The sequence below is a fragment of the Numida meleagris genome, chromosome 11 (genome assembly GCF_002078875.1).
Source record: "Numida meleagris isolate 19003 breed g44 Domestic line chromosome 11, NumMel1.0, whole genome shotgun sequence".
NCBI lineage: Eukaryota > Metazoa > Chordata > Aves > Galliformes > Numididae > Numida > Numida meleagris.
In genome coordinates this window covers 11,017,141-11,029,532 of record NC_034419.1, presented here as the reverse complement: position 1 = coordinate 11,029,532, position 12,392 = coordinate 11,017,141, and the positions used below count along the sequence as shown (strand labels likewise).

Below are 12,392 nucleotides of genomic sequence, written 5' to 3'. Positions count from 1 at the left end.
AGAGGTATTTTCCAATCTTAGTGATGCTATGATTCTGTGATCCCTTAGGAGCTGTCATCCACAACTTGCTTTGAAATTTCTGCTGCTTCATAACCAAAGAATGTGAAATTCCTCACTGGCAAAAGCCAAAGTTTAGCCCTTAGGAAATCATCTTTTGTTTTCAGGAGGGCAAAGGGGTGCTGTGGGAAGCTGTGACAGTGAATGGGTGACAATATCATCTTGGTGGAGGGAAGGGCTGGGAATAGTCATAGCTTTCCTGAGAGCAGTTGGTGGAAGAGGACTTATCAACCCAAAATCTGAGGCTTAAAAACTGTTGTGTGCATAAAGTGAAGGGCAACAAAAGTCATCCAAGGAGTAACACCTTATTTTTACAGACTCTTTCCCTCGGCCTCTGTCACTGAAATATGGCCAAGATGGTGCAAATCATCTGTGCCAAGTGAATACCTAAACGACATCTGCATCCTGTTGCTATGGAAACTTCCCCCAAGCCTGGGTACATGCACAGCCTTGGTGCTGCGCTGGGAGCGCTGGATGCCTCCAAGCCAGGGCATCTGGTCGAGGAGATCTGCTGCAGGGTTGGCAGGTTGAGGGAAGGACTTCTGTCTCCTGCGGCTGCTGAGGCATTAAAGAACATGAGGATGTGCATCCACTTAGTGCCAGCTTTGGTCCCTTTGGATGAGAGATGGGCTTCTGCTGATCTTGCCGCCCGCTATTAGCTGTGGGTATTTCGGAGGCTCTTAAATACAGTGTTATACTCCTAATTGTGCTGAAATCCCTCAATCTGGCCTGATTCATCTGGAATTATGCTCTTTTGCTCAACTGCCAAATCTGGCCAAATGCCATCTACAGGGAGTGAGGGCAGCTGGTGCGCTCGGATTGCCCCAAGCGGAGTGAATCCTGGTTTCTTCGTGGCTGTGCTTCTAGAAGGGGCTGGGTGGAGGCTGTTCCTGGGGGAAGTTGGGAGAGAGTGCCTCTAGGGGATGGCTGATGTGACAGCAATAGGACCAACTGATGAAGGGCACTCGTGCCTTCCTGTTCCTCCAACTCCCTGTTCTTCTACCCAAAGGACTGCGGAGTGATTTGTTCTGGGGTAACTCAGGCTATCTACGCTTTGTATATTTAGTGGACTATTTAACACAGCTGCAGTTCAGATCATAAATATCCCTTGCAATGGCACCACTGCTGCCTCAGAAAACACCCTGAAGCCTTGAGACAAATGCTCCTTCTAAAGGAATCCTGTTCTTAATCACCCTTGAAAATCACAGACAATGCAGATGATTGTTACCGGAGATCCCTGGGTCACCATCTGCCTTGCACACAATGCTCTACAGGAGTATGGAGTTACTGCTGGTGGCACCTGGAGTCCTACAAGGAAGCACTGATGCCCCTTTGCCATCCTCAGGGCCATGCGTTGGCACAGAGCGCTGTGAGTTTCATTGCTCCGTCTGATCTTTCTGATCAAAGCCTGTTTTCCTCTTGTCTCCCCCCACCTCTCAACATACACGCATCAATTCACAGCTACGTAGACAGCAAGCCCATAATTTTCACTCAAATCTCTGTGTCCTATTAAGCCTTGTGCTGCTTCTTAGCAACAAATTAATAGCTGAGAGAAAGGGTTTTACAGTACAATACATTTTAGAGAATGAATATTCTTAAATTACCATTCTGTGAGTAACTGGGGAGAATATTTCTGTTAGTAAAAACTTTTTCTAGGGACCCCTTTTCAACCTGTAGTGCCAGCTCCTGTTGTGCAGTAAGCCTGGTTATTACTTGTGTCAGGGATGTCAGCTAGCATGACTAGGAGATAGCAAAAGCAGGGCTTCGGAGCTCTTCCGAAAGCTCTCACACTTTCTCTTTCTGCCTCTTTTTTTTCTTTTTATTTTTCTTTGGAAAAAAAAAAAGAGGCAGTCAAACCTTTTTTTTTTGCCAAGTTTGCAGCTTCAAAACGTGGTTTCTTGGCAGTAATTCTTACAGTGTTGATTCTGGCCTGGATTCCGTGTGTTTGCCTTTGTGCAGTAGTGCAGCTTGCAGCCGGGAGGCTCTTGGGGTTGTTCCGTTCCCCTTGCGCAGAAATATGCCAGTGGAGTAGGAAGCATAGCACTGAGGCGTGAACTTCTACAGCATGCTGCTCCTTGGAGCAGCAGAAGCAATGTCCAGGATAGCACACGGAAGTGAGATACTGTGGGAACAGCTCTGCCCTAAATATTGCTCTAAACTTTATGGTGATAATGAATAAATAGCTAACTTTGGTGCCTTGTTGCCACATGTAAGCAGTTGCACTTGCTGCCTCTTCTTGGTGTCACCCAAAGGTGCACATGAAGAGGCTTCTTGCATACACGCTGGGTCACTCAGTCAATGGAGTTGTGAGAATACCTCCTCCTGACCCATGCCTTTACCATCAGCATCCGTCTACATTTTGATACTGTCACACGCCCATTGTATGGCTGTTTGTCATCTGAGTGCTGTTTCCTCTCTTAGTTGAGGACATACTCTGTATGTTAGAGATTCGTGCTGAATGCAGTGTGATGAATGGCAACAGTTCATCTTCACTTGAATGCTAAATACTCAACTTCTCCAGCTAGTGAAAGCCTTGATTTAGGGCAGCAGCTTAGTGACTGTTCAATACAAGGGTTTGAAAAGGCAAATATTCAGCTGAAATGTGTATAGATTCAATTTCTAGAAACTAGCTGAGCTTTAGATATTTCTCTGTCTGGTGCCTGTTCCATGGACTCGTGTCTTCCACTGCTGTGGGTTTGACTGAGACGCTCTTGTATGGGCGGTGCTTGCCGTGCTGTCTTGCTGGGTTTTGGTATGTTCTCTTTGACAGTGATTCAGCAGGGAACTCTAGGCTTGAGGAGGAGGAATAGAGGAAGCAGCTAATGAGCCATATTTGTTGTTCTCTCAAGAGATGAATCTCCTCTCTGGTTTACAGATTGCTAAAGTTAGGCACTTTATTCCAAGGAGCTGAGATGAATTGTTCTCTAGGGAGAGGCATCTTTCTCTGCCATCCTGGAGGAAGCCCAGGTGATGCTCTCCTGTTTGTTGGGCACTGCACCTCGATGGGATCAATCCCGTGTTCAGCCATTTCCTGGACGATACTGCTCTTACTCAGAACAGCACTGCTGAGCTTTTGTGTTGCAAACACCGGCTTTGCTTTCCTGCTGATTCAAACACCAAGAGCTTCATCCTTCTCTCCACCGCTTGTGGCCCCAGGAGCTCTGTTGCTTTTTGGAGGCACGGTCTGGGTGGGGCGAGCAGGCCTGCTGCTAGGAGGAATGGTGTGGCCTTCCCACCATCTGATAATGGGAAAATGAAAAATACTTGTCTGGCAGGGCTGTTATCTGTTCCGGATCTTTCAAGGAGGCATAGTGTGCCTCATTTTCCAAGGAGGGTGCGTGCAGGTTTCCTTGCCCTATAGCAAAAGTATTTGCTCTCTCTCAGCTTAAAAGGATGTTGTTCTTTGAGCAGCTCCTGTAAATCTTCTCCCAGACCAGAGAGCAGCAGCCAGCTCCCAGCCACCCTGAAGTTTGTGGAAACATACACTGATTTTGGGATAATGTCTTTTCTGCCCACGTCAGAGTGACACTGGCTACCAGTTACGAAAGGAGAATGGTAAATTCATCTGTTAGCTGCTCTCTCTCCCACAAGATTTACTTCTGTCGTGGGTTTTATAGGCTAATGCTGTGTCTTTCACAATGGGGATATGTGGTGGTGGAAATTTATTGTTCCCTTCCTAATAGATGGCTGTAATTTCATTTCAGAACAACCATTTTATGTGTGAGAAAGTGATTCCATTATGCCACTGCACAGCACTGGGAGCATCTGTGGCAGTGGGGGCATTTGGATTAAAGGGAGTAAAGGCTGCACATCTGCTGTCCTCCACCCCTATTCAAAGAACACAGCGTTAATCCTAAAGAAAAGAGAGCAATTAGCTTGTAAACCCTTCCTGAACCCACTGGAAGATTAGCCATTTTCAATAAAAGCTTTTCAGCTGGAAAGATAATGGACTAAAATTTCCAGCTTTTTAAAAATACTATTATTGACCATGTGGTTTTATTTCTGTCAATTTACATCCTTTATAATTAGCTACTCTGGGATAATTAGGCCTGATTTGTGCCGTACCCTGTTCCCCACTCTTTCCCCTTATAACACAAATAGCAGACAGACTGTGGTCCATCTTTTACCTGTTGCAACCAGCATAGACCCAGTGTTGTTGCCTAAACTCACATTGGTGATGAGCTGTAAGCAGCACTTTTATGGGTTCCCATAATTCATAAGAAAAAGGATAAAGCTTTACCTACCAGTGTGCTGTTCCTGTGGGGCCGAGATGGGAGGGGAAGGCTGATCCTATCTTGCAAGCCTGCAATAAGAAACAAAACTCAGTCCCTTGTGGAGCTATGAGCACTCCAAAGCCAAAAAATTTCATTATTCATCGCTGGTCCCAGTGCTTGGGGGCTGCCTGCTGCTGTGTATTGCTCCACTTTGTCCCATCTTGGGACAGAAAACCGACCACTGCAGGGCCTTTGGGATCACCCCTCTTTGCTTATCGTCTTTCCTCCCCTCTGTGTTTCCCGTGGCTGATGCCCAGGGTCTCCTTTAGGGGGCTCGATGCTTTGGTCCCAGGACTGTGGCCAGCCCTGCCCGTGCTGCTGGCAGTGGCTATGCCGTGCAGAAGGCACCAAGGCTGTTTTTTCAGGCAACTGTTCAGTTGTGTAGGCTGAGGTGCCCGGCAAGGAAATTAGCCCTCTGACCATGGCCAAGGACTTTAGAATGAGGTAAGCTCAGTGAGCTGTCTGAATGCAAAACTGCCCAGAGGCTCTGACTTCTGAGGGTGGTGTGGGCTGTGCTATTCTGAGTCACCGGAATGGTTGGCGTTGCTCTGCATGTTGGCTGTCTCCCAGGCAGACCTTGGCCACGTCCCACCTTGCTGTGCTGTGTCTCTTCTAGAAGAGTTGCTTCATGTGGATACTGTAAGGTGTAAGAGTGGATATAAAAGCTGTTACAGTTTTTTTTTTTTTTGCATGTAAAAAATATGGCTCAGTACTCTTGGGATCTCGCTAGCCTTATTGTGTGGCTGATACCAACATCGTTTCTTTGCAGTTGGAGCTCCTCCTGCTATTTCCTTCTCTGTCAAAATGCTTATGAAAATACGCCTTGCAAAATATTCCATACCTCAGCTAGTTAACACAGCACCTTGGAGAGAAGGTATCTGATGCAAGAGAGTACAAATGAAGGCTCATTAAGCAGGAATTCAGTGATTCTGCTGGATGCCCCAGCAATTAAATTTCATCTCGATTCATATGCAGGTCAGGAGAGTTTGGAGGGAGAACATGGGAAGCAAAGCACTGTGGCTCTGTACTATGCAAATTAGCGTTAACATGGCATTTCATTTATTGTTAATGCCTTGTTACACTGCTACTCATTGAAAAGAAACTGTGTGACAACTGTGAAAACTTATGACCCACTTGCTTATTTTTCCCTATGCGTTGGCAACATTATCTCAGAAAATACCATGCCGAGATAAATCTTTTAAAGGAAGATGCAGAGGTTTTCCTTCCACGGAGAGGAGTGATGATGGATACTGTTCAGACCTGTCCTTCCAGCCACTGTAAGCTGTAGTGCTGCATCGCTCTCCTCTTTGGGGTGAGGTGTGCCAGAGCCCGTGTGACTGCTGCTGGAAGGTTTGCTTGGGCTCAAATGCCAGGTGCTTTTGGAGCAAGGTGAGCAATTCACCAGTCTTCTGTTGGAAAGATCTCTGGGTTTGTAGCTGTAAACAATTTGCTGTCATGCCAAAGCACTGGTCCCTCCTAGCCCAGAAGGTGGGAGCTGTTGAGTGTTTTGGTTTCCCTCTGTGGTGTGACTCTGCTTTTCTGTGTGGTTCCTCCATTCCCGCTCAGTTTCTGCTGGGCTGCTTCAGTGTGTGCTCAGGATGCTTTTTCTTGTGTCATTGGACAGCTGAGATTCAGTTTTGTTGGGGTGACCTCTCCTAACAAGGTCCCCAAATGAGCTCTTTTGCATCATTAGGGCTGGCTGGGCAGTAGGGGATCTTGCACTTTGCTTCAGCCTATTTCTCTTCCACTGTTTCTCTTAGCAGCACTGGAGTTTGCAGCCCTGAAGTATTCCTATTCTGAATACTCAAATCCAGAAATACACAGCTTTGGATTCGGTGATTATGAAAATAATTGCGTAGCGTATATAGAGCATTAATGGAGAAAGATGTGCTCCATGCTGTCCTGAGGACCTGCTCCTCCTGGCCTTTGCATGACATGAAGTAGGGATTTAAGTGAAGGACGCACAAATGAGATTTCTCCCCCGAGTTCACAGCAGTGCCTCCTTCAGTCTGAGCTTCTTTTACTGGAGTTTTGGGCCTATTTGTGCAACTTGAACTCGTCAACTGAAGTGTTAGCTAAAGGAGGCAGTCAGGAGGAATTGCCTGGAGGAGGCAGGTTAACCATTAAGGTTAAACCCACAAAGACTGGAAAATGCTTTGAAGTGATGCAGGAGCGCAGCTTCAGGCGTGGTTCTGGCAATGGCTCTTGACTCCTGTTGACTCAAGATGCGCCTTTTAGCTTCTCCTTTAAGCTAAAAATCTTCTAGCTCAGTCAATTGTCTCATAGATGCTTGTAAAAAGAAAGGGCTGAGCCATTGCAGGCTATGATTATTTTCTGGTCTCGCAATGAAGAAGAATTGACCGATTTGGAGAGAAAAAATCGGTGTTGTCCTAGAGATGGACTCACTGAGGACTGGGATGTTTTCCCCCAAGAAAACACATTGTAGTTTTAGCAAGTGACAGTGTAAGGGCCTGCGCTCACATCTACACGGAATATGAAGGAAATGTCCCCCTGCTCTTAGGAGGGAGTGAGAGGGAGGTTGCCTGGGGGACATTGGGAAGAGGTCAAGAGTTTTGGGTTTTAAAAACTGGGACATCCAATCACCGCAGTTCTTGTCTTTCTTTCCTCAGTGGGAAGTGTGCTGCTTTAACTTGCATTTCAGATAGATTAGTGATGCTGGTGCACAGGCAAAATGCATCACTGGGGAGCGCCAGATTACTGGTGTCCCATGGAGGGGGTCATTGCAGTGCTTGGTTCTTCCCATTACTCAGAGCCCCAGGAGGCAGCTGGCATTCACCGCCGTCTTCTCCCCCACCACTTCCCCACTGTGCCGTTGGGCAGTGACAGATGCAGACAGCTCTTCTGGAAATGATGAAGCAGGAAAATGTACAGTGACTGTTTTAGTGTGCTTAGAGGTGAAGGGGGTGGGTGAGGGTCTTGGGAGTACCCTTAGCAACATTCTCCGTCTCGGTGCTCTGTGTGTGTGTGTGTGCAGCGATGGCTCTGCTTGCCTCCTGGATGGGTAAATGCATCCTGCAGTGTTCATTACCTATAATAAGTTAATGTTTAGGACTGGCTCTTGGAATTTGCACTTAAAGGAAAGAATAATCAAGGAGTTCTTCCTCTGGTTCGATTATGAAATGGTTTAAATTCCAGACTTCTTAAAAACACCTTTTTAAAAGTCTATTTTCCCCTTCCCATAAAAATATACAAGTAAAAAACTGTTACATTTTGAGTCTGCTTCCTAAAAACAGGGCATCTGCTTAGGCCAAAGAAAAGCCCCATTGCAAGCCTCAGGCTGCCGTGCTGTTGTCTGGGGTTTCTGAATAAGCGCAGCTAAGGAAAATCGGAGCAAATGAAATGGAGCAAGTGTGAGGCCAGTGGATATTTGGGTAATCAGTTGTGAAATCTCTTCCACCTAGAGGGTAATGGACCTTTTTCTTGTCCCTCCTCCTCTTCCCCATCAGCTGTAGCCCCAAATCAGCCAAGGAGGGGCACATGCTCCCCAGACCTCTTGATTTTGCAGAGCCAGGCTGGAGTTCCCAATTAAAACCAGTTTTGCCAGCATTCCACCTGGGAGCATCAGGTCTGCTGTGCCAGAAACCAGCCTTGAGGGGGAGATGGGCAGGCAGGGGGAACTGCAGCCCCAGGCAGACTGCCATGTGTAGGGGTGCATTCGTAAATGGAAGAAGTAGGTGGGCAGAAGGGGATGGCAACATAAAATCTCTATTTAAGATCTGAATTTAAAAGAAATAGCAAGCATCTGCGTCAGTCTCTTCTGAACCTTCCCTAACCCAAAGCAATTTCTGTTGCTATTAATGTGATTTTTATGTGCGGTTGGAACTTTGGCGTTTCTCGGTGCGCTGTAAGTGCGTGTGGTTGGGTGTTTTTCCTCCCCGTTTTTCTCTGGCTGACTGTTCATTACGTTCATTCAGCTGTCTTCAGAGAGTCTCCTGAGACTTCCTAATGTGGAGTGATGTAAGATGCTCTGTGTGTTCTCCCAGGCTCAGAGCATGTTCAGTGCTAAATGGTCCATTGCAGGATCTTGTTGTGGTGCTGCACAGTCCTGTGACTTCTGACGAAGATGTTTTTAGAGGTGATTAAATAAGTAATGGTTTAAGTCACAGGAACGAATATCCATCAAGCAGTGGACTAAATCACTAACATTTTGAATAGCTTGTAATTTTCCTTCTGCTGTGCTCTCTGTCTTGTTTGCATAAAAGTGTATTCTGTAAATGTCATCCCAGCCAATTTAGGCCATGTGAGGTTTGCAGCTCCACTCCCGCCAGCGTTCTGGGAGGACCCGAAAGTTTGCTCTGGGGAAAGATAACAAGTTCAAAAGCAGCGCAGTATTTGTTAGGTGCAAGAAATGATAAAGCAGGTGCTAGTACATATGTATATGGAAGGGCAGCTTCCTTGCACCAGCTGAATTTTGCTCAAAGGTCAGCCTGTTCCAGAGAAGAATGATTACCCTGTTATCTAGACTGATGGCTTATGAGCTTGTACTGCCTCTTTAGCTGCAGGTTCCCCTCAGGAGCCCATATGGATGTTTCCAATAGGGACTACTTGGAAACTGTTCTAGCCATGAACTTTCCTCAGCTCAGTTTTTACACTGAAGAGAAACCAGAGAAAGCATTCTCTATGCCCTCTTTACTCCTGGGGAGCAGTGTATGCCAAGAAAACCAAATGGAGTTTGGTCTTTTACCCCAGTGTTGAAAGGCTTTGTAACACCCCCTATCCCCCAAATCTACTCCTGTTTCCAATGGGCACAGTGTTTGGGTAAATAACTCATTCTTAGGTGAGGCTTGTTTAGTAAGAGTGGATATCACAAGAGCATTTTTAGATAGCTTTTATTTCAGGGCACACAAGCATAAAGTTAACGCCAAGAGGTAAGAGTGTACAGACTGTTGAAAAGCGGATGGTTTAGGTTGGCGCCTCATGGTCTTTTATGACACCTATATATTTTGATGTCACAATGTGTCTTTTCTGGCTGCCTAATTTTGTCAGTGTGTATGGTGTGCCCTTTTCCTTCCCCATGAGAGACTCAAGCTTTTCACTTCATCTGTTTTTAATGTACTGCCACCTGAAACAGGGAGCAAGCATTGTGTTTATGGGTTTTGGACAGAAACCATAGAGTAAATATCTTTATCTTCTCCTCTCTGGGCTCCTGGCAGGCTGTGCCAGCTCAGCAAATGCCACAAACTGTTCTGGGCTGGAAATTCCAGAATGCCTCTTCATTCTCTGCTGGCAGCAAAGGGATGGGGCAGCTCTGTCCACTTCTCATCTACAACTCAAAGCAGCTACAACTGTGGGCCAGACCTGTCCTCTCCTGCCATTTCCACTGGGACATGGGTTAGTGGGCAATATTGGTGGTAGATGGATGGATTGGAATGGATGATAGTACGGACCTTTTCCAACCTTAATGATTCTGTGATTCTCAGTGCAGCAGATATCCTGGGAAGGTCTCTATGGCGGCATGAACGTAAATGATTTCTTTGAGCTTTGCTTTAAAACATCCTATTGGAGACGTCCGCTTTATGCATCCAAAGCAATGCGCTGTTCTCAAATTAGCACCTTCTCCTCATATTTGTGGTAAAAGTGGAGAAATTTTTTCCCTTTAAGATGAGATTTCTTTGCAGGAAAAACATTAATAGACATGTGAAAAGATTTCTAATTACAAATTTCGGCTCAATTACTAATTAAGTCTATTGTCAGACTGAACAACTTCTTAAAAACAAATTATGGACCAAAATATCTCTTTTGGAAGTAGTTTTCTCTCACTTAGTAATTTTATTGCTCTTGTATAAGTTACCCGTGCGTGAAACAGCTGAGTTTGAACCAAAATAGAGATGTTAGAGCCTTTCAATCTGAGAAAAACCTCTGGTATTAGGCTCAAACCCAGTTCTCCTCCAGTTCCCACCCAGAGTATGGGGTCCCAGGTTTGCAGAGCTTCCTGCTGGCACATCCAGCTGTGTTCAGGCCCTTTTGAGTTATCCAGATCTCATTTTCCTAAGGAAACAGGACTTAACCTGGTGCCTTGTCCACGAGTTTCTTTCAAAACTTCTAAGCTCTTGACCACTTTCAACCAAGCATTGAAATAGGCTCAAACTCATCTGACTCTCCTACAAAAACAGCCTCTGTGCTGCTGTGCCCCTCCTGCACCATCTGTGCGTGTCACCTTGCCTCTATAGGTGACGCTAGTTCCCGAGGGAATGCAGTGCCTATGGATAAGCTGCCTTTTGGATGCAGGATGTGGGCTGGTGGATACAAATGGAGTCTGTATCTCACAGAATGACTGATGGGGACGTGCATCGTGCTGCAGCTTTGCTGCCTGCCCTACCGAGCATCCCAGGGCGGTCACCTCACTGCATCTTTAGTGCAGCAAAGAGAGCAGATGCTGGTTTATTGCAACATTTTCCAGTCCAGTGCCCTATCTCCACCCCTAGTGTAGGACCAACTGCTTGAGGGTAAAACAGGGAGCATCCTGCCCTGTCCCCATGTCCCAGCATTGCCCTGAAGCCCCCTTGCTGCAGCTCTCTGCTTGCTCTGACCCCAGCAGAGGGCTTGCACGTGTGGTGACGGTTGCTCTGCCCTTCCTAAGAAAGGGTTAAGCTGAGTTTTCAGAAAGTGCTGCAGGCAGGCCATAAGACTGCAGCTTCATGCTCCCTTACGAGCACCCGGCATGTGTATGGGAGGCAGCGTAATGCTTTGACAGCAGCTTGACATTGCCTTGAAAGGTGCTGGAGGCTCTGCAAGCACTTGCCAAGAGGGGGTGGGGGAGAGGGAAGTGTGTCAGGCAGCACTGCAGCCGCAGCCTCCTCTGCTGCTGCAACTTGGAGGCTCAGCCGCCAGCCAACTTCTGCAGCTGGCTCTGCGCGCAGCTCTGTGCGTACCTCCGCAGGACCAGCTGCCTTTCCTCTTGTCCCCCTTTCCCCTCGTTTTTTTTTTTGGTTTTTTTTTTTGTTTTGTTTTGTTTTTGTTTTTATTCTCCCCCTGCCTGAGATCCCCATGGAAGCCCCAGAAGGGCTCGCGCTGTGGGCTGACAGCTCTCCGTGGGATGCTGCCTGTTCCCAGCCGGCGCAGCACGAGGGGCAATGCCGCTGGGAATGAAGCGCTCTGCATTCGCTGCATCTGCCGGAGCCAGGGCTGGCTGGCTGCCTCCCCTCCAACCAGCTGTTCCCTTTAATCACTGCGCTCCTAACTTTTGCTTTGCAATGCCTGATGGCCACTCGATCCGAGCCAACTACCACGGGATTTTAGGACCGTAGCCTTTATTTTCCTATTTCTATATAGAACTGGGTATCCATGTAAAGACATTTCTCTCCAAAGGATTGCAACGTTCTTTGAGTGCTCGCAAACTGGGCTGTTTGCAGTCCAGGACGATTTCTTTTTCTGTCCGTACGGTGAAGCAAGGAGCAGCGTGCGTGCTGCAGCCCTGCTCAGCTGCGGGTGGCAGCGAAAAGTGATCCCAGGGCAGTCGGGGCGAGAGCAAGGAGTGCCTGCTGCGATTAGTTGGATGGTTTGGTAGCTAATAGCAGACATGCTTTGTGGACTGAAAAAGGATTTGCAATCAGACTTTGGTGAGTGAGCCTATATATATATATATTTTTTTTTTTCCCCCCTCCTCCAACAGTTTGCTTCTATTTACTCTGATTTCCTTTAACTACCTTAAATACCACTAACAATTTCAAAGCAGGGGGGAGGTTTACAAATCCAAACGTTTGCGTCCAAGCTGACTTAATTGCTTTGATTTTGAAAATGTGTCTCTGCTTCTCTGGAAAGAATTTCTCCCTGTGACCACTGCGAGCACCCTTCAGGCTGCTTCCTGCCTTCACTGCCTTGGGCTGGAGGATCAGCAGACCCAGACCCCCAGTACTGCGGAGCCTTTACAACTCTTTCATTTTATCTGTAGCGAATCCTGATGATAGCTCTTCTCTTTTTCAAGATAAGCATGTGAGTGGGCTGAACATATAACAGTGGTGGAAAGAGGGCTGGTGGAGGGGAATAGGAGGTAAGGGACTGCTGAACGTGGTGGGATCGCTGCCATCCCACCCCCCCCAC

General features: G+C 47.0%; 1 protein-coding gene across 5 annotated transcripts in view; it reads left to right on the top strand.

Moving 5' to 3' along the window:
- The window catches only part of GRIP2 (glutamate receptor interacting protein 2), a 221,632-nt gene that overhangs the window by 140,390 nt on the left and 68,850 nt on the right, over nucleotides 1-12,392 (top strand). Inside the window, exon 1 of one of the 5 annotated variants that reach the window (XM_021409445.1) lies at nucleotides 9,596-9,683. The exons of 3 other annotated variants lie outside the window; for them this stretch is intronic. In XM_021409445.1, coding sequence (XP_021265120.1) covers nucleotides 9,680-9,683 — 4 coding nt within the window. In that variant the 5' untranslated portion in view covers nucleotides 9,596-9,679. Of the gene's footprint in view, nucleotides 1-9,595; nucleotides 9,684-11,128; nucleotides 11,912-12,392 lie in introns of those variants that run through there. One more of the 5 variants, XM_021409447.1, reaches the window with a different exon arrangement.